The sequence below is a fragment of the Polypterus senegalus genome, chromosome 11 (assembly GCF_016835505.1).
Source record: "Polypterus senegalus isolate Bchr_013 chromosome 11, ASM1683550v1, whole genome shotgun sequence".
Taxonomy (NCBI): Eukaryota; Metazoa; Chordata; class Cladistia; order Polypteriformes; family Polypteridae; genus Polypterus; species Polypterus senegalus.
In genome coordinates, this window is record NC_053164.1 from 38,843,613 (window position 1) to 38,870,581 (window position 26,969).

The 26,969-nt window shown below is 41.5% G+C and overlaps 1 protein-coding gene across 1 annotated transcript; it reads right to left on the reverse strand.

Annotated features, from left to right (window-relative positions):
* Nucleotides 1–25,311, reverse strand: snrnp27 (small nuclear ribonucleoprotein 27 (U4/U6.U5)). The gene is made up of 6 exons (XM_039768428.1): nt 25,144–25,311; nt 16,512–16,638; nt 16,326–16,438; nt 5,541–5,620; nt 1,585–1,649; nt 1–1,064 (listed from the first exon to the last, which is right to left on the reverse strand). Exons 1-6 carry the CDS (start codon nt 25,178–25,180, stop codon nt 1,010–1,012), a joined length of 477 nt encoding a protein of 158 aa, XP_039624362.1. The 5' UTR covers nt 25,181–25,311; the 3' UTR covers nt 1–1,009.
* Between the last annotated feature and the right edge of the window lie 1,658 nt (nt 25,312–26,969).

The following is a 26,969-nucleotide window of genomic DNA, read 5'->3' on the forward strand; positions in this document are numbered from 1 at the left end:
AAGATTCTGGTCATTTTTATTTTAGTATGTAAAAAGGTAATCATAATATGCTCAACAATAATTAAAATGCTTACAGAGATCAAAACTATTTACTTTAGTGGTTACCTAAATACTTAAGTAGAAAAAAAGTTAATAGGTGTTCATCACAGACAACAGGATAATAATTCAGTCTGTAATATTTCTATTCAGTCCTACATATAGATCTTGTCTGTCTATGCAAATTATGAAGAGATTCTAATATCCTTGCTACTCATTTAATATCATCTAGTAAAATCATTGGACAGTGTAAAGACTAAGACATTCAATTTGCACTACATTTAAAAAGCAATGAAAGATAAAGAGATATACTTAAAAAAAAAAAAAAAAGCCAACATTGCTGTGTTCTCCGACTTTCATGTTATTTTATTTTCCAGCTATGTAAAACTGATCTTACAGTTTATAATAGTTCTTGTATCTCCAATCTGATCTAGTAATTAACATATTTTTAAATTGTGCTCTGTATACTGCATTTATATGGCTTGCAGTATGCAGCCATTTAATGTAAAAGCTATTGTCATGTAGAATACAGCTAAACATCCTGAGAATTTAATGAGAAGAAACAATATAAAACTGCCAACACAGCCCCAGGTATTCGAAGAGCACATCTCAAAAATTGAAAATGTGTGAAATTGCAAAAATCAATCAGGGGTTTGACCAAGTTCATAATTCAGTAAATATCACTTTACAATGTTTGCAAAAATAAATAAAAAACAAACAAGCACCCACCTTAATGTTTAATGAAAACACTAAAAATTTTTGTATAAATAACATTCAGGAAAACAGCAAAACTTTCAGTGAGAAGAAATGGTCATGCACTTTTACCTATGTTGGATTGTAGTGAAACACTGCTGTGATTTGTATACAAAAATAATCACACAAAATAAAAAAGTATTTACAAATTTAATGAAAAGAATAAACACAAAGTAAACTTTAAACAGTCAAATTATTTCCAATCTTCAGAGGTAAATATTCAAGCGATAAAATCCAAAGGTCTGTTAAAGCCTCCCTTACGATTCATGTATTGCCTGTGAGAAGCCAAAAAAAAAAAAGATTACATCATCTTTTTCTTCTACATGTTACATCATTTTCAACCAATGAGGTTTCCGAGCACCCTGCAATGGTACACCTGCCCAACAAGATGCTTCAAAGCGTGCTAATTGGCTGCAGACATGTGCTACTGTATTAATACATTACATTGGGGGGGTCAGGAAAAATCCTCAAGCCTCTATGTGCAGTTTCTAAATGATACTCATCTTGTAACAATATAACATCTAAATGCGATTCAAAAAATAAGATATCAAAATTTTCAAAGTCCTGTATTATCAGAGGTGCAATGTGTTGTTAAATTAATGGTTAGAAAATTTCACATATTTCATTTTCTTTCAAAGCCTAAATCCTCAGATGAATTACAAAAAGAGCTCAGTCTTCTTGCATATGACTAAATCAGACATGTAGAAAAAGTAAATCAGGTGGTGTGATGGGGTTAAGCTAGGCCAATTAGCAGATGGGAGACGGCTTTATCTTCATAGACTTGCAGGTACTGACCTGTACTTCCTTTTCTGGGACACACTCACAGCGTAAGCATTGACAGAACCATCCACTTTCTTACCCTGTGAAAGCAAACAAAGAATGCTTAAGTCTCATTTTTTTTGTTTTTATAAAATGTAATTATGATTAACAAATGCACATTGTTAAGATATTCCATTTGTACTTTCCACAAGTTTGGAACGGAGTCAACCATAAAATGTAACAAAGACCAAAGAAAATTGTAACATACATAACTGGCACCAGGCTGTGTTGGTAAAGTACAATCTAAGTCCCCAGATTTCATGTATCATTTCATTTATTAGTCAATCTTATAATGAGCTCTGGGAACCTAATGAAGTAGCACTTTTGCAAATATGAGATTTCTTTGCAGAGTTCTTTTGCTAATTTTTTTGCGATAGTTTAGCTGTATTGGTATATAATGAGGATGCTCACCAAGTATTGTACACAGCCCACTCAGCAGACCTAGGACTGGATGAAACAGAAGCAGCAAAACATTTAGATTTAAAACAGAGCATTGTTTAAAAAAAAACAGTCAGCTGACATCTGAACATGAGAAGAGAGAGAGAGAATGAGAGAAAGAAATTCTACATGCCACGTTAGGTGAGACAGGTTTGAACATGAGGGTTGCATCTTGTTCTTTCTGACATCATCTCACATAGGGGTGTGAAAGAGAGAGAAAGGGTGTTATAGTACGGCAGGGAGATTTACTGTATGTACAATGTGCAAAACAGAGAATGAGAGTGACACAGAGCCTGCATCTTCCTTGATCAAGCACCACTCTACAGCAGATTGAATGAATTAAAGCAAGCGTACATGAGATTCTTTTTGCACTGGTAGGGAGGGATGGGAGAGTCCAAGAGTGTGCCATGGGCATTTCCTTCTTGCTGACACTGCTGTAATAAACTTCGAAAGTATGGTAGACAGTTACAGTCATGGCCGAAATTATCGGCACCTCTGGAATTTTCCCAGAAAATGCACCATTTCTCCCAGAAAATTGTTGCAATTACAAATGTTTTGGTGTACACAGTTATTTCCTTTATGTGCATTGGAACAAAAGCCAAATCTGACATTTCACACAAAACTCAAAAACAGGGCTGGACAAAATTATTTGCAACTTCAATTTAATATTTGGTTGCACACCCTTTGGAAAAAATAACTGAAGTCAAGTTGTTTCCTATAACCATCAACAAGCTTGTTACACCTCTCAACTGGAATTTCCGACCACTTTTCTTTTTGCAAAATGCTCAAGGTCTCTCAGATTTGAAGGGTGCCTTCTCCCAATAGCAACTTTGAGATCTTTCCATAAGTGTTCAATCAGATTTAGATCTGGATTCATTGCTGGCCACTTCAGAACTCTCCAGCGCTTTGTCTTCAACCATTTCTGGGTGCTTTTAGAGGTATGTTTGGGGTCATTGTCCTGCTGGAACACCCATGACCTCCAACGCAGACCCAGCTTTCTGACACTGGGACCTACATTGCGCCCAAATACCTTTTGGTAGTCTTCAGATTTCATGATGCCTTGCACACAGTCAAGGCATCCAGTGCCAGATGCAGCAAAACATCTTAGAACCTCCACCATGTTTGATTGTAGGTACTGTGTTCTTTTCTTTGTAGGCCTCATTCCATTTTCTGTAAACAGTAGAATGATGAGCTTTACCAAAAAGCTCTACCATGGTCTCATCTGTCCAAAAGACATTCGCCCAGAAGTATTTTGGCTTCCTCCAGTCTGGCTTTTTTATGTTTGTGTCAGCTGTGGGGTCCTCCTGGCTCTCCTGCCATAGCGTTTCACTTTGTTCAGATGTCGACGGATAGTTCAAGCTGACACTGTTGCACCCTGAGCCCGCAGAGCAGCTTGAATATGTTTTGAAGTTGATTGGGGCTGTTTATCCACCATTCGGTCTTTCCTTCGTTGCAGTCTTTTATCAATTTTTCTCTTCCGTTCACGCCAAGGGAGATTAGCTACAGTGCCATGTGTTGTGAACTTGATTATATTGCGTACAGTGGACAAAGGAACATGAAGATCTCTGGAGATGGACTTGTAGCCTTGAGATTGTTGATATTTTTCCACAATTTTTGTTCTCAAGTCCTCAGACAATTCTCTGCTCTTCTTTCTGTTCTCCATGCTTTGTGTGGCACACTCAGACACGCAACAGAAAGGTTGAGTCAACTTTTCTCCATTTTAACTGGCTTCAGGTGTGATTGCTATATTGCCAGCACCTGTTTCTTGACACAAGTGATTTCAAATGAGCATCATATGCTTGAATGCTAATGCTAAGACGATTTACCAACAATTTTGAAAAGATGCCAATAATTTTGTCCGGCCCATTTTTGGAGTTTTGTGTGAAATAATGTCAGATTTGGCTTTTTTTTCCTGTTTTTTCGTGTTGTTCCAATGCACATAAAGAAAATAAACATATGTATACCAAAACATTTGTAATTGCAACAATTTTCTGGGAGAAATGGTGCATTTTCTGGGAAAATTCCATGGGTGCCGATAATTTTGGCCATGACTGTATGTAGCTGTGACTGGGATAGATCAAAAGGATGAGAAGCTCATCTTGCGCAAAGGACATGACCAAGTGTGGTGCGTTACTTACTTTTTACACTCTTTTCCTTCCATTTTATTTTTATATTCCAATACAAGCTCGTGTAAAGTTAAATTTACACAAGAAAATGTTCAACTTTATATAATTTTCCGGGAGGATGTGGCACTTCAAGAATAGAGGTTATTTCACATATCAATATAGCAAATTTTAAAAAGAAATGAATGATTTCATCAAACAAACTACTCAACAGCCTGACTTCATAAATGTGGTCAATTAGAAATAACTCCTCCTATTAAAATCAATTTGCAATAAAGGATTAAATAACTATCCACATCATCCACACAGGGCCAATGTAGAGTTTCTAATCAGTCTAACCAGCATGTATTTGTGAATTATAGCACAAAGACTGGAATACCTGGAGGACAACCCACACAAACTCCACAAAAAGCAAAATGATGAAGGAGGCACACCGGACACTTGAAGCAGCATTCCAAACCACTGCACTACAATTTTGCCCAGGGCTAAACTATGGTTTTCCAAATTAATGAAAGAATAACTCACAGTGGTAATTTTTCCTTGGAAAAGAAAGAACAAGAAAAGCTGGTCACCAAGAAACACACATTTATATAAGAAAAACCATCAAATAAACATTTACTATATTTTCAAATTAATACGAGCCTTGCTGAACTAAATTCTTTATTGAACAGACTATAAAACAAAATGGATTTCTTCATGAATCTATTCCATCTAAAAAAAATACTGTAGTGCTTTGAATAAATTCTGTTTTGGCAACTCCTGGTGTAAATGAAAAGTCTACAAGAGGAGAATGGAGGAATGGATGAATGGATAGAACATCATTTATCCTGAGGAAAATGTGGCTTTTTTTTTTTTTGCACATTTACATTCAGTGACTCCTATTATATAAACCTCATTTTTAAACAGTCACCAGGGACGTCAGAACCATCTACAATTTTGCTGAACAATTATAGCAATTTTCATTTATTTTACCACTTGGAGTACATAATTCATAATAAAGTATGAAACTAACTATAAACTGTTTGTCAGGAATTTAAATTATGTAATTTTTAATTTTGCCCAACTCAAAAACCACTAAATGCAAGCTACACATGGAACCATTGTCATCCTCAGTTAACTGTCCATATCAAATGGGTTAAAAGTCTCAGTTTAAAATGAAAATGACTGCATGCTTAGGAATTTCAAGACAGCTACATTAAAAAGTGAAGAATAAGACTTAACCATTTGTATATTTTTACTGATTCACTGAAGGTAGCTTTCATTTTGTTTACATATGAGCCTGATGCTATTACCGGGCCTGCATCAGGTTTTTGGAGCAATTTAGCCATCCTATCTGCAAAGCAAGTCCTCAGATATGCTGTAATCTCTCACCTTAGTTGTATCAAAATTGCCGAATCCCATCAGTTTCATCATTTCAATCTCCTCTTCAGTTTTTCCCTGCAGGTCTTCCTCTAGTAAACATAATAGTATTAAATATTGCAAACTATCAACATACAAAGTTTCAGTAAATACTTCAATACATTTTAATTTACGATATTATTAGTTCAACATTTCATCCCATTATCTGAAACTGCTCCTCCGGGTAAGAGTAGTTTAAGTACTTTAAAATTTACTGAAACAAAGACAGTCCCCTGCTAAAAAAATTTGTTTAGTTCCCACATGCATATAATCCTTCCTAGGAGACCAAAGGTATTGTTAACACTTGTCTGATTTATTTCAATAAATGTTACACATAAAATAATTTGTCAGTGGCTTGTGTTTATTTAATGAGGAAAATTGTTTTTTTTTTTTGTTTTTTTTCCAAAAAACAGTAAATATATAAAGGCTTTATGAATGACTACTTTTGCACAGAAATAAAGCTAAGTCAATTCAAATAGCTTTTATTGTCATTTCAACCCTATACAGTTAGCACAGTACACAGTGAAACGAAACAACGTTCTTCCAGGACCACGATGCTACACAGAACACAGGACTACAGAAAAAGCTACACATTTCAACGTAAAGCGCATGTATGCAAGCATGTGCGAACATTGCAGGACAGGGAAAAGACAGACAATGGTACAAAAGAAGACAATGGAGGGTCAACCAGTACACATTTATGATAAACTGTAAAAAGGCACAAAAAAAAAAAAGGCAGAAGTGCCAAAATGTAACAATATCTTAATAAAAGGAACAGATGTAAAAATGATACTGAAAGCAGGAAGAGGGTAGCAGTATAATTAAAATGTAATATAATGACATGATTTAGTTGAGTGGGAAAGTGTGTATGTATGTGCTATCAGTCCAGTCCCTGAGCATTTACAAGTCTTATGGCTTGAGGAGAAACACTATTACACATTCTGGAGGTGAAGGCCCAAACGCTTTGGCACCTTTTACCAGATGGCAAGAGGGTGAATACTTTATGTGAGGGGTGAATTGGGTCCTCCATAATGCTGGTGGCTTTGTGGGTGCAGCATATGGTGTACATATACATGATCGAGGGGTCTACAGGTCCTTGAGATCCATGACAGACCAATTCTCACACCAGACAGTGATGCAGCCGCTCAGGATGCACCCAATCATCCTCCTGTAGAAGGCGGTGAGAGATGGGCTTTCCTCAGCTTTCACAGGAAGTAAAGATGCTGCTGGGCTTTCTTGGCAATGGAGCTGGCGTTGAGGGACCAGGGGAGGTTCTCTGCCTGGTGAACACCAAGAAATCTGATGCTCTTGATGATCTCCATGATTGGGCCATCAATGTTACAGCGGAGAGTGGTCACTTCTAGTTCTTCTGAAGTCAACAGTCCTTTGTTTTGTCTAGAGACATACTGTTGGCTTTGCATCAGTCCATTAACCACTGCACCTCTTCTAAAAATGTTGATTCATCATTCTTGGTGATGTGGGCCACCGCAGTCATGTCGTTACTGAAGTTGATGATGTGGTTCAATCTGTGTCATCAATAAATACAGTTAACACAGCCCTTTGGAGCACCAGTGCTCATTGTGATGTTGCTGGAGATGCTGTTTCCAATCCTGACTATTTGAGGTCTCTCAGTCAAGAAGTCTAGGATCTAATTGCAAAGGGAGATGTTCAGGCCCAGCAGACTTAGTTTTCCCATCAGGTGCTGCGGGATGATTGTATTGAATGCAGACTTGAAGTCTATGAATTTCATTTGCATGTACATGTCTTTTTTGTCCAGGTAAGAGAGAGCCCGATGGAGGGTGGTGGCTATGGCACTGTCTGCTGAATTTTTTCAGCAGTATGCAAACTGCGGGGGGTCCAGCAGGGTCTTGATGTGCCTCATAATGGGCCTCTCAAAAACCTTCATGATGATGGGTGTAAGTGCAAAGGGATGATAGTCGTTGAGGCATGACACCGAGGACTTTTTCGGCACAGAACAATGGTGGTAGTTGTGAAGCACGTTGTAACAATGGGATTGCTCATGGAGATGTTGGTCGTAAGAACATGTGCCAACTGGTCTGCACATCCTCTGAGCACTCTGCCAGGGATATTGTCTGGTTCAAAAGCCTTCTGTGAGTCGACTCTGTATAGAGGTATTTTCATGTTGGCCATGGTCAGATGCAGTACTTGGTGATTGGGAGGAGGGGTGGTCCTCCTCACCAGCACGTCGTTCCACACCTCAAACCATGTGCAGAAGTTGTTCACTGGATGTGGAAGGGAGACATCACTGCCACAGATTGGTGATGTTATACTGTAGTTAGTGATAACCTGGATGCCTTGCCACATGTGCCCAAAGGTGTAGCACAGAATTCTGGTCACCTTCCTCTTGGAAAAACAAATTTTTCATTCCAGATTTCAAGCGCAAGCACCTCTGCAGTAATCCATGACTTCTGTTCTGGTTAGGGTATGTTCTGATTAACAACAATACACTTGCTGATGTAGCTGGTCACTGATACTGTGTACTTCTTGTTGCAGTCACCGTTGGTTGTAGCTTCTCTGAATATATCCCAGTCACTGTGCTCAAAACAGTCTTGTAGAACAAAGATAGCTCCTGCTGACCATGGTTTCACCTGCATCAGAACCAGTTTGAATTGCCTGACAAGTGGTCTGTATGCTGGAATTAGCATAATAGAGAGATGGTCTGAATAGCCCAGGTGGGGGCAAGGCTCCGCCTGATACATATCAGGAATTTCTGTGTAAACACAACCCATCACATTCACCTCTCTAATTGCCAAGTCCACGTACTGATGGAATTTAGAGAGCACTGATTTGAGATTCGCAAGGTTGAAATCTCCAGCGACAATAAAAAGTCATTCTAGATGAGAATTCTGCAGTTTACGGATAGTACCGTACAGTTCACAGAGCAATTCCTTAGCATTTATGCTGGGTTGGGGAATGTAAACTCAGACTAGAAGCACAGTAGTGAATCCCCATGGTAAATGAAAAGGTATACATTTAACAGTCACAAACTCCACCAGCGCTGAGCAGTAGCTAGATACTAGCATGAGCTCTTGCACCATTTCAAGTTGATGTAAATGCACGTTGCCACAAGCCTTACCACACTAAGCAGCATTTCTGTTGCAACAAAACACAGCTCACCCATCCAGCTGAACCACAGTGTCCAGAACATTTTAATGGAGCTGCAGCTCAGTGAATACAAAGACGCAAGACTCTAAACTCACACTGGGTAGTCTGTCAAAGTCAGATGTAGTCCAGTTTATTGTCCAGGGACCAGATAATTGAGAGTAGAATGGATGGGAGAGCTTGGTATTAGCCTCTCTCAGACTCCCATCTACTTTCTGTGCTTCTGCATCATTGCCCACCACTTTCGAGTGCCCCTCCTCTGGCCATCAGTATCAGACGACGCCAAGGTTCTGAAGGCCTGGTTTCTCCTGGCAGACAAAGGTAATGTAGCTTCTTCAGCAGTTTGTTCTTTGAGCTGAATTTTGGGTGATTTCTGTATAGCAAAAGTGCCTGGCGATAGTAGACATGAACATCGGTTTTTCCAATGTCGATTTACTACAGAGGGTCAGGCTAAGAGACAAAAATAGTACAAAACAGCACCATTTCAGGTCTGGAGAGGCTGCTGTGAGCTGCTGTAGCACTGCCATCTTTTCCAGTGGAAACCAAAATCCCCAACCCAGTGAGGGCTAGACTGAACAGCAGAACAAAAATCAAAAATTGAAATCACAGGCTGATTCAACTTGTGTGAATTTCATCAAGCAAGCTCAGTAGTATGTATGGCCACCATGTGCCTGTATGCACTCCCAACAATGTCTGGGCAAGCTCCTGATGAGACAGAGGAAAGTGTCTTGGGGGGGGGGATCTCCTCCCAGACCTGGATAAGGGCATCAGTGAGCTCCTGGACAGTCTGTGCTACTATTTTCAGTTGGATTCAGGTCAGGGGAATGTGCGGGGTAGTCATTGGCATCAATGCCTTCGTCATCCAGGAACTGCCTACACACTCTAGCCACATAAGGCCAGGTATTGTCCTTCAGCAGGATGAACCCAGGGCCGGTACCTAACTGCAGTCAAGGTACCATCATCTAGCACATGGAGTTCTATGTGACCCAGACTATTGCTAACCCACTGCCAAACCGGTCATGCTGGATAAAGTTGCATGCTACATAAAATTCACCCTGGTGTCTCCAGACTCTTTCATGTTTGTCACATATGGTCAGTGTGAACCTGTTCTTATTTGTGAAAAGAAACGGGTGCCAATAATGGAGCTGCCAATCATGGTATTCTCTGACAAATGCCAATCGTGTTGCACGGTGATGGGCTGTGAGAACAGGTCCCACTAGTGGATGTCAGGCCCTCATGGAGTCCGTTTCTGACAGTTTGGTCAGAAACATACACACCAGTAGCCAGCTGGAGGTCATTTTACAGGGCTCTAGCATTGCTCCTAGGATTTCTCCTCTCGCTTCTAAAGCCCTGTCCAGCTCACTTTGCATAACGGCCCATCTCCTGGTATCACCTTCATGCACATGAAACTGTGCTAGAAGACACAGTAAACCTTTCTGCGACAGCACAAATGGATGTGCTATCCTGGAGAAACTGGACTACCTGTGCAACCTTAACTGGCTATAGGTGCTGCCAGAAGCAACCAGTAGTGAAAACGACACCAGCAAAAATCAATCAGTCAGGAAGGATAAGGAGAGAGCAATTGTCTGTGGCCACCAACTGCAAAAGCACTCTCATTTTAGGGGTTGTCTTGCTGTTGCCTCTCTAGTGCATCTGTTGTCACTTTCATTTGAACCAAAGCAGGTAAAGTTGTTTCACAATCGTTTAAATTTCCTAGCTGTAAAGGCTGATATCCCTGAAGCTTAACTGACTTAGGGTTAGACTATGAAAATTAAATGACCCATACTATTTTGAGCAATTCGGTTTTCTTCTATCCTTAACCTAAATGGTGCTTTTCTATAATCAGAATCCAGATTGACTATACATTTTTTCCTTCTATTTTTGTTAGCAGACAAACTATGAAGAAACTGTACTATTACTCTCAAGAAAATGCTAAATTACAGAATCAGTATGCTGATATGCACTTTAATAACTCAGTTATTCATAGAAACATGGTGAGTAAAATGCCATGTAAACACTTGTTCTGGTTAGAGAAACAGAGTTATTTGTCTCTAAGATGCCAGGTTAACAAAAGTAGATTTCTCAGTGAGTAACTCAGTTATTGGACCATGTAAACCCATAACCGGCATACAGCTAAGGATTTCATAGTCTGTGTATGTTTGCTGCACTGAGTTGGCTTTGCACAAATTTCCACCAGCTATACAGGTAAAAGATGGTGGAAGCATCCACAACAACACATTTTTTGAGGTAAATGCTCAATCACATTATTCATTCTCCCGGTTAAAACAGTAAGTCTGATCTGTTGATGAGTTGAACATACAGTGGTAAGCTTAGGCAGCACAATCTCCAGAGCAGTACAGTAACACTTTAAAAGTAATATGCATTATGTAGTCTGATTACTTTTAAAGTAATCAGTAACCTAATAAAATACTTATTTGACTGAAGTAAAAATACCGATGTTATAATTATCCAAGTAGCACTGGGTGTTAGGCAAGAAGCAAACATAATGGTATGCTATTCCTTTGCTGGGCTTAACCCTACATCCAGACAGAACATGCATATTAATAAAGTTTCAGTTTAATTTCCGATTTGCTATACATACATTTAAATAGTGTGATTGGGTGAAATAGAGCAGGGGTTCTCAAACTCGGTCCTGGGGGACCCCTGTGGCTGCAGGTTTTTGTTCCAACCAGCCCCTGTTTTTAATTGGACTCCTGGGCTAATTAAGTGAACTGTTTCCCAGATTCCCTGTTTTGGGAACAATATACAAATTAGAAAACTAAGTTTGATTAAAAAAAAAAAAGTATTAAAATGTACTAAGCAGTTATATGTATTTTTTTCTTTTTAACAGTATTTTCATCTTGTCATTCTACTTTTCTAGGTGTTCTAATTGTTTAATTAATCTGTTATTTACTACTACTGTGGGGCTGACGCTAAAGCAGTTGCAGCCTATCACGATTGTTTGCTTGGGGTTCTGCTCTGCTTGTTTTTAATTGTCATTATTAAGATTCAATGAAGGGAGCAAACTGCACAGGAAAGGGTGAAATAAAAGGAGAGTTAAGCATTTAAATCCATAGCAAAAACAGAAATATTTCTAAGTTTCTTATAAATGTAAAAATCATGCTGCTGTGCTTTTCTGAATGTAAAATAAGATAAATACCATCTAATTAAATGAGATCAGTGCTATCAGGTGTTGTCACTGATTAGGAATCTGGTTGGAACAAAAACCTGCAGCCACAGGGGTCCCCCAGGACTGAGTTTGAGAACCCCTGAAATAGAGACTGATGTTCATACCCTGAATCTTCGATGGCTCAGGTCAAACATGTAAACAGGGGCTGAATGTGATTTACAACAAAGCCATTAAAGAATCTGAAATAATTACATGATTTCAAAAGAATAAGCTGCATTTGATGCACTTCATCTCAAAACAGGTTGTTAATATGACCATTCAGTTCAGCTAATGTAAACTACATTGAAGAGGACATGAGAAGAGGTTCTAGAAAAATCTCTAAAGTCACATTCCAGTTTGTTTCCTCCACAATCTAAAAGGCTCAAACCTGAATCACAAACAATGATACAAACCATTATCCACTTACTGCTACATTCACCTGTCCAACCCCAATAAAAGGAATCCAGTCTCAGTAACTCTGTCTTTTGATTGCTTAGCAGCTGTTCACTGTGCATCTTCTCAGAAGTGCAATAGTTATTATCTACAATCTGCTTGAACAATTTCTTCACCAACAACCACTTCAGCAATAAACAAGTGATCATTCCATCTAGGAAACTACTTCTTTGCTCATGTAGTCAGATATTTCCTGGTTATTTTATTTCTAGTGTTTGGGATACTGTATTTAGTACAAAATCCTGCACATTTATTAGCTTCATAAGCATATTTTTTTCATTTTTTCCTTTTCACATTAACCTACATTTAATGTGAAAATTTGTTTACGGTGTTAATTATTTATATTAACATTCAGAAAGCTTCTGATAAGATAGTACATGTCAGGTTAGACAGCAAGCTTAAAGAAATTGGAATTCAGGGAGATGCATCTATAGATGCATGCAAAACTTCCTCAAGTACATAGAGCAAAGGGTTGATGTATAAATGGTAGTAATAGGAACATAAACAACAAGCTGGTTAAGTTTGTAGATGTATATCAAACTAGGTGCAATGGCAAATCTAAAAATTGCCAAATCATTATAGGGACTTTGACAGAATACAGGTTTGAGCAGATTTGTGGCAGATAAAATTTAATGTATTACAGGTGGGAAGTAAAAATATTAAATTAGAATCATGGTGTGGGGGTGATTTGCTGAAGGAGGACTGGTACACCATGCAAAATAGATGGCATTGTCAGGAAGGAAAATGATGTATTTATGCTGCAGCAACATATCAAGAGCTCAACAAGGAAGCTGAAGCTTCATCACAAATAAGTCTTCTAAATGGACCATGACCACCCCAAGCATACAGTACATCCAAAGTTGTGGCAAAATGGCTTAAGGACAATAAGGTCAAGGTATTGGAGTGGCCATCACAAACCCCTGACCTAAATCAGATTTAAAATTTGTGGGCTGAACTTAAAAAGTATGTGCGAGCAAAGAGGCTTATGAACCTGTCCCAGTTAAACCAGTTCTGTCTGAAGTAATGGGCCAAAAATCCATCAGCTTACTGTAAGAAGCTTGTGTAAGGCTACCCAAAGTGTTTGGTTCAAGATAAAACTGTAAGACGCTTGTGGAAGGCTAAAGTTAAAACAATTCAACACTGGAATCCCTGAAGTTTATGAATTTTTTCGTTGAACCTGATGACCACTTTTGATGAAACTTTTAAGAAATATTTACTACTTTTTTATGTGGTGTGCACTTAGTATTACATGGATAACTGGACACCTACTACCAGCTGCCCAAAATTACTTTGAGGTTAACTGCTATGAAACGTTAATCATTGTATACATCTAATTTATATGGAAGCCTGCCTCATTTGTGTCAGGTAACCAGCCTAGTCTGATTAATGTGCAGTTACTTTACATATTACTTTGCTCGAGTACTTGTTTAGTACACCTATACATTAATTTAAGTTTCAAACATACGATGCATATGCCAAAAAGAAAACTTTAATTAGAAACGTAATTCTCTGATGTGTGAATCCCAACATTGCACATATAGTCTTTTATGTCTCATCTTATTTTCTTGTTAGACTTAGTATATTAGGAAAAAAAAAAAATTTGTTCCTACATTATTCTGATATTGCATGATACTACTCTTGTGGGCCTAGACGTGATTCTTGGATGAGAATACATGTCTGAATACAAACTGTTAAAACGCTTGTAGTGAATAGTGGAGAAGTCCTGCACTGCAAAGGCTACAGGGTGTACAGTACAATGGATCAAGACTGTTATTTTACAGTTGGAAACTTCTTACATGTAAATTTCACACAAACATTAAGAAAGTTTCCCTTTCACAGAGAACCATAGACACATGGAATAACCTACCAGGTAGTATGGTAGACAGTAGAACTTTACGATTTTTTAAACTAGACTTCATGTTTTTTTGTTTTTTTTAGAAGAATTAAGTGAATAGGACTGGTGAGCTTTGTTGCGCTGAATGGCCTGTTATCGTCTAGATTGTTCTAATGTTCTTCATTATCACATCTTTTAACATCAGTCCCATTCACAGGGTGTTTGTGTGTGACACACGGTTTATTTTGAATAAATATTTAGCAATTTATATTTTCACGAACATAACTGACAATTATAATAAATTATTACACTACCATTGTAATACTGAACAAAAGAGAGCATACACAGCAACTGCAACATCATATTGTTCACGTTTGATAACTTTAAATACCAATCTGAGTGTACTGAAAGATTTTCCCCCTCCCAATGTGCTCTATCTACATGCAATACACGTTTAATAGGTATATTTTTTAAGAGACTTTTAAGCTGTACAGTTTATCATAATGAGAGGCTTGTTGTCTATTAGATAAAATTAACGAGGGCACCCCTACTTTTTGCAGTTCAAAATCACTGCTCCTACTTTGAGCAGTGCCTTTAGGATGCGTTACATTGATTTAGAAATGCGACATTCAGTGAACTGTCTAATTGCTCCCCCACAGTTGCTAACATGGTGAAACAATATTTGATGTGGAGTGAGAGGTGGTGAACTTGTAACTCTCCTAAATGTCATTTAACCTGCTGCATGTATGTGTAGTATAGGTTGCAAGTCTACATAAACAGACAAAAAGAATGCTAAGAATGCTACAGTCGGCATTGAAATATTAAGTATATTGTAATCACATTAAAAAAAATATGCACTTTCCTGTCTGATCTTTTCTTTGCTGGTTCTATATGCACTAATTAGTAATTGTCAATAAATAACTTTATGCTTAGAAGTCTAAACACATTTATCATGGCAAATTGTTTGCACAGTTGATTAAACTGACAAGATGTTTCAGGAATACTTGGTGTGTCATTAGACTAAGATGTTAAATACAATTTCAGATTTTGTTTTATATATATAGCTTTCACACTGTGTGTGCATGGAAAAATGTCAGCAGTATTTCTTTTTATTAAAAGCAGTTTGTTTTATGCAAATTATTATAAAAATACACTTTTATATATACCCAGGCACTCTAGCTTTTTCCCCACATGCAAAGGATGTGCAAGTTAGAGTAACTGGCAACTCTTTACAAGTCAAGTGTGACTGCATGATTGCCCAGAAGTGTATCCTATACCCCCCAACCAGGACTGATACTAGCCATGCACCCGTTTCTACAGGAATTGGTTATGGCACCATAACACTGTTTTGTGTAAGCTCATACACAAATTATCTGCAACCCCTCCAACCCCTACAAACATCTCACACCCCCAAACCACTAAAAGTGCACAACCTTCAATCGAGCTCAATTGCCTGATACCATACTGCTTACAAGTATTTGTGATTATTATCTGTGCATAATAATTATATTTCTGTGTAGAAACTTGTATAAATCTAATACCTTGAATTATACAGAATTAAAGACATACTTTACAGAAGTACAAAGAGCCACTAGTTGCTCTATGTAAACCAGTTTTGCATTTTAAAATACTGCAGCAGCTCTACATCCCACACAATTTTCAGATTCCAGAAAAAAAGAAAAAATAACACTTTACTAATCTTTACAAACAGTGTGCTCAAAATACAAGGTTCTGATTAGCTAAACTAGCTTTGATACCTGCAGTGGGCAGCTGTGCATATACAGTTATTTGGGCAACTTTCCACAACTGTTCTTGTGTATCCATTTTTTTCTGTATGATTATTTATTATCACACACACTTTTCTGGCCTGGCAATTCTGCTAAGGATTACAAGAGCTGGAATTATACCATGGCAGTGACTGACATAAACCTAATCTACAATCAAACCACTACCTAAGAAGGTCAAATATGAAAGGCTGTTACTAGCACTATGCCCACCAGTTTTACATTTTAAAATACTGAAGCATTACTACATCCCATACAATATGAAAAATACTGAGAAAATATCAAAAGAACACTCCATCAATCTTTACAAATGAAGAGCTTTAAAAGATATGGTAACAAATTATGCTCGATTACAATTATTTTTTAATTAATCATATAAGAAGTTGATTAGTAACCTGAAATCTGATGTTCTTTCACAGATTTGGACTCTTTGGCATCCTTTTCATCCTCCCGTCTGTCTTTTTGCCTTGTTGGAGAAAGGGAGCTGGAGCGGTGTCTTCTCGGGGACCTAGAAATAAAGTGGCAATATTAAGCCAAACATAAGACTATATGGTATCAAACACATTTTTTTTTTGCCTTACCTGGATCTTCTTCTGTGTGGTGACCGTGACCGACTTCTCCTCCTTTCTCTATCTCGTGACCTTGAACGTTCCCTCTCACGCCTGCGGCGCTCCCTGTCTCGAGATGTGGAACGGGAACGACGTCGTTCTGAAGACATATAGAGCAGATCACTTAGCAATTTATCTAATAAATAATTTCAAAAGGAATTACCGGTAATTAAAAGAGCAGTAAATATCTAAAACAGTGGGTAGCTGTTTCTTGATTAAAAGAGCGAAAAGGTCTGAAGGATTATAAGGGAGAGGTTAAGAAAGAAAGGGGGAAAAATGCATGGAGGGACTGCAAAATTCAATGGACATTTTTTGAAGAAGAAAAAAAAAGTTTTTTAATAGGTAAAATGATGTACAGTACTGTGTTAGCTCCTTTTGCCCTAAAGGATTTTTGGAATACTGTGCCAAAATTAGATACCCAAAAATGAATATCTACTATTCTACTTATGTAATAAAATAACTGCAAAATGCTATTTTTATATGAATATAAACATTTGTTCCACACCAATATCAATTAAACAAAATACAAACAATACCATTTTAGGAATTCCTCTCCAAAAAACTGAATTTTACAGTACATACTATGACATTTGATGATGCAGAACACAGGAATTCAAGTTTCTTTTATGCGTTAGTCAGCTATTATTACAACAAGTTTAGACTTCATATTCCATAGCATTGCAAAGTTACACTGTTTGGTACAAGTTGCACCCTTTATGGAATCATTTAGTCTCTTGCACCTAAACAATCTCTTGAGACAAGTATTATCTCTTAAAATAGTCTATACCCCTCAGCTCAACAGTTTAAAATTCCAAATCAAATAATTCAGATAGGATTAAAATGCAAACATGAATAAAAAGTGTTGTAATTTGTACATAGTAAGACCAAAACGTATGCAAAATTAAAGCCTACAATGTGTACTTTTATCACATCTGAATTGCTTGATTTGTAATTTTAAAACATTTTTAAATGTGTTTCTGTCAGGTCACGTTGTGTGTGTGTGTGTGTATATATATATATATATATATATATTGTCACACACGTGCGCATGGGAGGCAGCTAAAGGGCTTGAGTGAAGGCAGTTGGAGGCATGCCGGGTGTGGCAGAGTGCACTGACTCTTTTCTCCTTGCCTGTAGACCATCCCGGGGATTTCACCTGGATCTCCTGACATCACTTCGGGACTGAGCCAATGGAACTCGGCCACACCAGCTCCAGTCCCTCTGATGTCACCTCCGCTCTGAGCCAATGGTGGAAGACCACGTGCCAGATCCATACGACCTCACTTCCTGTCTCCCCTTTAAAACCTGCCCCTTTCCGTTGTTTCCTCAGTCTTGTTTTGGACTCGGTTGTATGCACTTCAGTGCTCTGTATTTTTACAAGAAAAACGACTTTGCAGCCAGGATACCACAATATACGGGTGGCTGCCCCAACTCTTTATCTGTCCATGTCTCGTTCTTGTGACAGTGGCGTAGTCGGCAGGATGGAGAAGTCCCAGAGGAGAAGGGGACAGGACCTGCAATATACCCAGGTGGGAGCGTACGGGCCGAGTCTGCAGGCGGGGAGGGTGCCCCGCGGTCCGGCGTGACCCGGTGCGGGCTCCGCTCCCAGCACTCATAACTAGGCCATCTGGAGAGGCCAGGGGTGTGCGGGTGGGGCTCACAGAATTGGGCTGCCCTGGAGGGAGGCAAAGGGACTCAGTATGCTCTCTGGGGAGAGTGCCTGCCTCCCTCGAAACCAAAGCCCCATTTACCACCTAGGGGTGCCCCAGACTGGCAGGTGAATAAAATAAAAATGGAGGTTGGACCCTGAGCGGCCGACCAACAAACAAGCCTGGTCCTTATGGGCAATGGTAGGGCATTGGCTACGGCCATTTGAAAACACGCCCTACCAAATAATAGAGCAGGTAGCTTGCTATCTGCTCCTGGAAGCGCTTCCCGTGGCTTCACCCAGCGGTTTGGGGGCAGTTTAAGAACATGTCTGAGCTCATAGAGCTTATGGAGACGCAGAGGCGGCCTCACACTCTGGGGAGCAGAACCGTCCTCATGTCAAACCCAGCGAGTGCGTTCCAAGACCTAGCCCCTCCCTGTACAATCCGGAGCGATGGCGTCAGCGGTGCAGCGGCGCGCAAACCGCTTGGGGCAAGGAGGAATGCAGGTGGAGGCGAGGAGGGTTGGTGTGCTCTGCTAATCCGTTGGCGGTCCCACATACTGGCGTGGTGATCGCCAGCGGACACAAGACCACAGGTTTGTTCGACTCCGGCAGCAACATTTCCATTGTTGCCCGCCGCTTTGTGCAACGCAACAGTGGCTAAAATTTAAGACCGGTATAACCTGTGTCCACGGAGACATCCGCTGGTACAGGTCCGCCGCTGTGTCATCAGTTACGGAGGGTCAGTTAAGTAAACTCACCGTAGCGTCCTACCTGATCCTCCACACCCGGTGATACTAGGGCGGGACTGGTCTAAAATCAAAGCGGTGAGACACATACCACTCCGGGGTTAATTTGGGCCTCGTTATGGGACGGAGATAACCCGTCTCAAGCTGCCTCCACGCCGTGTAATCAGCCGGCAGAGAGAGAAGCGGTCGCCCTGACTGGCGTGGCAACTCCGGGCGTCGCGGGCTAACACGTCATCCACCAGCGCGGGCGGGCGGGAGAAACCACGCCCATTGAGGTCGGCGCTGACCCTCTCTCCGTGTTGCGGTTCCAATTTAAAAGCGCCGGCTTCTTTTAGAAGGGAGCAATGGAATGATGACTCCCTGAAGTTTGTAAAAATGCAGTGGTCCTTGTCAATGGCCAGCGCACTAATCAGTCGATGCCACAGGGCCCCTACTTTGTGCTAGATAATGACCTCCTTTACCGTGTAGCAATGCATGGCGGGCAGGAGGCGAGGCTGCTGCTAGTGCAGCGTACCTTCGGCGGCAGGTCTGCGAGCTAGCACACGCCCACCTCCTAGGTGGCCACCTGGGCACCGAAAAACTCTGGAGCGGATCAAGCTCCGTTTCTACTGGCCAGGAATTAATGAGGAGGTTCGCCGCTTTTGCGCTTCCTGCCGGAGTGTCAACTGCGACAAATTCCTAGGAGGGACCGTGCTCCTCTGTTCCTATTCCACTGATTGGCGTTCCCTTCCACAGAATCGGGTCGACCTGGTGGGACCCTGGAGCCCTCAGCCCGAGGACACAAGTACATTTTAGTCCTCGTGGATTACGCTACGATACCCGAAGCTGTTCCGTTGCGCTCAGCTACCTCTAAAGCCATCGCACGGGAATTACTAGGGTATTGGCGTGGGGATCCCCAAAGAAGTCTTGACAGACCAGGGGACCCCTTCACCTCGGAAAGCGTTCAAGGAGACTGCCAGATTACTGAAAATAAAGCATTTAAAGACCTCGGTGTATCATCCTCAAACCGGCGGATTAGTAGAGAGGTTTAATCAAACTCTCAAGCAAATGCTGCGTAAGGTGGTCAGCGAGGATGGAAGGAACTGGGATCAGCTCCTCCCCTCGTCCTTTTGCCTATCGGAAGTCCCACAAGCCTCCACGGGGTTCTCCCCTTTTGAACTACTGTGCAGGCGACAACCTCGGGGCATATTAGATATTTTGAAAGAAGGCTGGGAAGAAGAGGCTCTTCCCTCCACAAACATACTGGAGTATATCGCGAGTTCTGCGATAGATTTGGAAAGATTGGCCTGTCCTTAAAAGTCACATGGAGGAGGCTCAAGCAGCACAGGCCGGTACTACAACGCGCACGTCTCTTGGGAGTTCCGCCCGGAGATCGGGTCATGGTCCTAGTGCCTACCTCCCACTCTAAATTGCTTGCCCACTGGCAGGGCCCCTCTGAAGTTAAGGAGAGGAAGGGACTGGTGACTATTTGGTGAGTCAACCCAATGCGTCGGCCAAAGGAGCGGTTTATCATGTGAACCTGCTGAAACCGTGGAAGGACAGGGACCCGATCCCTCCTCCGGCCAGCCCGCTCACTCTTCGCTCACACACACGACCTTAACCGGCACGGACTTAAGTCCCAGACAGCGGCAGGAGCTGGAAACAGTTATCCGGACCGTCGGGAGGTAGTCAGTGAGAACCCGGAAGGACCTCTCTGATTGAGCACAACATCGTGACAGAGCCCGGGGTTGTTGTCCGAGAACGCCCGTATCGTCTTCCCGAGGCAAAAAAGGCTGAAGTGGAGCTTGAGATCAAGCGCATGCTGGAGCTAGGTGTGATTGAGGAAAGTTATAGTCCCTGGTCCAGCCCCATTGTGCTCGTCGGTAAGCCTGGCGGAAGTTGGAGGTTCTGCAATGACTTCCGTCGGCAATCAAGTCTCCCAATTTGATGCTTATCCAATGCCACGCGTGGGCGACCTCCTCGAGAGGCTTGGACAGGCTCAATACCTGACCACACTTGACATGACGAAAGGGTACTGGCAGGTTCCTTTAACGGACTCCGAAGGAAAAACGCGTTTAGTACCCCTAGCGGACACTGGCAGTATCGTGTCCTTCCATTTGGGTTACGGGGCTCCAGCAACCTTTCAGCGTCTGGTGGACAAAGTGCTTGCCTCATAACTCATACAGTGCTGCCTACCTGGATGGCGTGGTCATCTATTCCAGCACATGGAAGGAACACCTACAGCATGTCCAAGCGGTATTACGGACACTTGGTGAGGCGGGCTCGGATTAATCCCAGAAATGCTTCTTGGATTAAGCGAGGCCAAATATTTAGGCTACCTGGTGGGTGGGTACCGTAAGGCCACAGTGCTCCAAAATTGATGCCATTCTGAAATGGCCCGTCCATGAACCAAGCGGCAGGTCCAAGCCTTTCGGTTAGCGGGTACTACCGCCGGTTTGTACCCGGTTTTGGAGAGAGCGGCGCCTTGACTGATTTAACAAAGAAGAGGGCCCGAACATTGTGGCATGGACTGAAAAACAGGCTGCATTTGGTGACTTAAAGCAGGCCCTTACGTCCACACCTGTTTTGATGGCACCTAACTTTTCTTTGCCTTTCATCCTCCAGGCGGACGCCGGACACAGGCCTGGGCGCCGTGCTGAGCCAAAGCGTCGATGGTGTGGAGCACCCCATCATGTTCCTGAGCGGAAACTGTTGGACGGGAGACCAGGTATGCTGCGGTGGAGAGGGAGGCTCTGGCGATTAAATGGGCGATTACTCAGCTGAGGTACTACCTGTTGGGCCGGGAATTCACCCTTGTCACGGACCATGCACCCCTACAGTGGATGGCCCTCCACAAGGAGTGAATCCGCGGGTCACCCGGTGGTTTCTTGACCTGCAGCCGTACAAGTTTTCGCTCGTTCATCGTCGGGCTCTCCACGCCAACGCTGATGCTCTTTCGGGTTCCGACCTCTCGGTTAGGTCGCCCGACCCGTCGGGTCTGGGCTAAGGGGGCCTTGTCACACGCGTGCGCATGGGAGGCAGCTAAAGGGCTTGAGTGAAGGCAGTTGGAGGCATGCGGGGTGTGGCAGAGTGCACTGACTCTTTTCTCCTTGCCTGTAGACCATCCCGGGGATTTCACCTGGATCTCCTGACATCACTTCGGGACTGAGCCAATGGAACTCGGCCACACCAGCTCCAGTCCCTCTGATGTCACCTCCTCTGAGCCAATGGTGGAAGACCACGTGCCAGATCCATACGACCTCACTTCCTGTCTCCCCTTTAAAACCTGCCCCTTTCCTTTGTTTCCTCAGTCTTGTTTTGGACTCGGTTGTATGCACTTCAGTGCTCTGTATTTTACAAGAAAACGACTTTGCAGCCAGGATACCACAATATACGGGTGGCTGCCCCAACTCTTTATCTGTCCATGTCTCGTTCTTGTGACAATATATATATATATATATATATATATATATATATATATATATGCATATATAGTGAAGGCCTGGGGCATGTACAGCCACCCCAACTCAACACATACAGGCAGAGGGACACACAGTAAACCAGCACCAAAACAGTTCCTCCAAGAGCAAAGCAACAACTTTTTCAAGTAGTCACTGATCATCCCAAAGGAACCATGAATTCTGCACTTTATCACTATTCATAAGAAGGCTGTCTGTTCATGACTTGAACGTGAAGTGCAATGTGGTTATACAGCAGGACAATGACCCAAAACACAAAAAGCAAGTCAACAACTGAACAGCTCAGAAGAACCAAAGCCCCAACTTGAACCCAGTAGAGATTCTGTGGCAGGACCTGAAAAGAGCAGCTCATATTCAGAAAAACTTACCAGTGTGTCTGAATTAAAGCAGCTCTAAAAATATTAAATTACAGGAAGCATTTAGTTGCAAATGTTGCAGCTAAAAGCAGCTTCATCCAAGTATTTAAACTATGGGGCTGGTACTTTTCACATGGGCGACAGGGGTGTTTGAATAATTTTGTGCCTTGAATAAAGAAAGTAATGATTTTAAAACTACTGTGTTCACCCAGTTCCTTTTCTCTAATACTGTATTCTCACAGAAGATCACAGGCAATTTATTGTGTAAAGTTTGCAAAAACTGAGGATATCAGGAAAGGGACAATGCCTTGTTACAGTACTATGTGTCGATACATATTCAAGATGATGTACAGTATGTTTGGTATCATTTTCCCAGTTTCTTTTATTTATTTGTATAATATTCCATCCTTATTTTTATTAAGAGCATGGGAAGGAAAACTACTTAAACTGATTGTTACACCTTATTTAGAGTTAGAAATAACTGTGACAATACAAGGCAGGCTTTATAAACTATCATTTCTGTAGCTAGTGAGGTTGAGTCTGGTCAGGTCAGCCAGTTCCAACAGGATTATTACTACAGCGACATCCTTAGAAACGTGATGCTCGGAGAAAAGGATCAAACGATGGATCTACAGATGATTACTTTGCCTACACATTTTCAGTTTAATACACTAAAGAATAAAGATTTACTTTTCTTTACTGAAACTAAGTTATGCTAAAACTACAGTGTCTATTGGTGACCAACAGATAATGGTACTGCCAATATTAGCCATGTGTAATTAGACAAGTTCGACAAAACAAATAACAGCAATTTCTTAATGCACAAGGATTTGAATTTGCACTTACATGCAATAAACTTAAACCATGCAATACCCGCTCGTTGGCTTGCTGCTTTTCTGATGTAGTAGATCCCTGCACAATGCAAGAAACTTCCTGTGGGGTATCCTTTGCCAAATAATTCAAAGTATTTGAATGACTGCATATTAATAATATTAAGTATTTGAATATCAAAGACAGGCCAGTAGTTGCACTGCTGTGTCACAAAAAGGTGGACAGGGTTCACATCTCAGGTCCTCCCTTCATGGAGCCTGCATGTTCTCCTGGTGTCTGTGTGGGTTTCCCCATGGTGCCACCCACAGTACAAAGACAAGTAGGTTAAGTGGCTTGTGTATGTGTTCACCCTGCAATGGACGGACGCCTTGTACATGAATTGTTCCTGCCTTACACTAGAAGCCTGCTTCCCCACAACCCTGCTTAGGATCAAGTGGGTTGGAGAACTGGATTGATGGATGGAGGTTGGGAGCCTGCGCTGATTTTACAGCATGTAGTTGCACCCACAACCACATGAACCACTCAGATTGTAACCATAGTGCAGCCGTGCTGCTGGTGACACCTCAGCCCCAAGGACGAAGCAACTGCAGGTAAAGGGATGGATGGCTCAGAATTCAGCCATACTGTTAAGACATCCCTGACTTCTAACCAATGAATTTTACAGACTAAGGCTCAAGCACCCTGTACTAGAAACCAGGGCACTGCAGATCATGCTTCACTGGTCTCTACAGGGACACTGGTTAAATTCAAAGCAATGCAGTAGGATAAAGAGATATTGTTGAAAATATGCAGACGCAAAGTGCCCATGCACATTCCACACTGCCAGAAACAGGATTCCAAATTCAACCAAGTTAACACATATCCAGTATTTCCATAGAAAACGGAGACTGGTAAATGTGTACAGCAGAAACAGTTAAGCATTTAAGACTCGTTGACGAGCGTATTCAATTAATTTTAAAGTATTATCTATAAAAATACGCCAGAAACAAACATTTTGATATACGCTACCTTAAATGTTCTCAAATATACACATTTTATTTTATTTTTTGTACTCTTAATTGCATTTAACATTGATACTCCTTAATCTAAAAAATTAAATGATCTGCAGGTGTTCAGGTGAACGCATTAAAAAGGAAATGAAAGCAATCAGCATCTAACACAGTTGCGTCACGCCACTTATTTGCATTGTTGCCATTTTAATTTCTTACTGAGATAGATTCTGTAATGTTACCTTACAACAGCGGCTGTATTCTACGCACATCACAATATGAACATTTAATTTCGTAACTTAAAGCCACATTATAAATGTACCCTAAAAATATTCGGACAACACTATGTACTATAACGTCGCAAGTGCAGATGCTTAACGTCACTTTACAGTGATAACTTGAATCTATTTATGAGAAAGGCAGCGCCCTGATGAGGATTTTTTTTCTTTTAACATTATTCAAAAAAAAAGATGAGGGTTAGTTTTAAATACATTCCAATTTTCCAACGTGTTCAATATGTTCTAGAAAGTTCTAAACAAACGGTTTCCAGTTTTCGGTAAAATCTCTCCCTTACCTCGTCTTGCAGGAGATCGACTCCGACTTCTCCCCATAAGTAAACAAAATAACTGCGCAAGCTATTTCAAATAAATAATAAACACACAAAATATAAAAGGAGATGTAGCACAAATGCCACTCCTGCGCCACCGCTGCACCACCGTAAACAATCCCCACATATCCCTGCAACACCGCAATTAAAGTTCCGCCTGTAGCTAAGCGAGTTAGATTACGTTATGTATAAAAGAATCTGTATACTCCCATCTGCTGGACGGAGGATGTCAAAGTTATTCAACATCACAAATTTCCCATTGCGTCGATGCATTGACATTCCCGCTTAGTTCACGTTGCACGTTGAAGGCTGCTTCGGGGACAAGGAAGAAATAATTCACTGAATTATAGATATATGTATATAGCGTCCAAGATTGTCTCGACTACAACTGGGAAGCCTTCGGACTTCCTGGGCAACGCTTGCTAAAATTTAGGAATGTGTAAAACGCGACATAACATTTATCTTCAGGATGACATGAGCTGGGGCAGCTTTTCATTTTTGTTATAGCTAACCTGCAAACTCGTCGAAATGGCGGGGTGGTCTTCTCTCCCGGTTCGGTCATGCTGAGGTGGACAAGGGCACATCAGCAGGGTTTTGGGGCGATGTGTTACCAGATGGCGCAGCAGGGATGCTGCGTGTTACTGGAAGGTGATATAAGCGAGATGTTAACTGTTCGGTGTAGCGTGGCGTGTTCAGCGTTGGTCAGATGTAGGCAAACAAGCGAACCTCCTTGTGTGGGGATGCAGATACAGTATACAGTACCAGTTTCTTTGCTGCTTTGCTTTTTTGAAGTGGCGTAGCAAAAGTGATCCAGGTCTGGATCTCAGCTTTGAGACTCTCCCTTCACAACACCTCTACGATCTACCTTGTCTTTTACCTGCTCATTTTTACCACCGACCCTGCTTCTCACAGCTCACTTGGGGTCATTGGCAACTCGATCTGCCACACTTTTCTCCAGCTCCATTAGCCTGGAACTCCGCCGGTGTCCGTGCACCCGGTCTAATGGCCCTTAGCAGATGGAGAAGCGGTTGTGGAGCTGCAGATGTGTCTGTCTGTCAGCTGTCACCATCCCTGTACTGCTGCTGCACTCCAGATTATGGATGTAAACCAGGAGACTCTTCAGCACCTCCCCCGAAGTGCCAAGCAGGTTCGTTTTAGGTCTTCAAAGCATTCGACGCTCTGCTAAGTAGGATTCTAGGTCTCTCCATGTCTCACTTCTGACACCAATGTAGCTTCGGCGACGAGCACCGCAATGGATGGATTCTCTGCTTTTTACATGGCTCTTTGAGGTGACTCCCTATCTTTAAAAGGACTGCTTACATTTTGCCACACTCGTTGGAAAAAGTGCGTGCGACTGCGAGCTGCCGTTCATATAGGTGCTCTTGCTATTTATGTTGTAATGTCACAAGACTGTTAAGATTCTTTTGGTGACTCACCCTTGGCTGATGTATGGCCAGTGGTTTGCAAAATATTTATCTTCTTCTTTCAGCTGCTCCCATTAGGGGTCACCACAGTGCATAATCTTGTTCCAGTAGGAGTTCAAATTTGAGATGATATCATGAACTGAAAAAACGGCAGTCAGGATGACATTCTTTAGTTTCCACGGAAATCATGACACTTTGTAGTTTAGTGATACTAATGCTAAGGCTTCATTGCCATTACACCTAACCTGCACATATTTGGACTGTGGGAGGAAACCCATGCAGACATGGGGAGAACATGCAAACTCCACGTACGGAGGACCCGGGAAGCGAACCCAGGTCTCCTAACTGCAAAGCAGCAGCACTACCCAC

Excerpts from the sequence above, each read along its gene's own strand:
- snrnp27 (XM_039768428.1), bottom strand. The coding sequence starts at position 25,180 with ATGGGGAGAAGTCGGAGTCGATCTCCTGCAAGACGAG. Across the intron at positions 1,650-5,540 it reads GCAATTTTGATACAACTAAG|GGTAAGAAAGTGGATGGTTC; the intron begins GTGAGAGATTAC and ends TTGCTTTCACAG. Across the intron at positions 1,065-1,584 it reads TCCCAGAAAAGGAAGTACAG|GCAATACATGAATCGTAAGG; the intron begins GTCAGTACCTGC and ends GGCTTCTCACAG.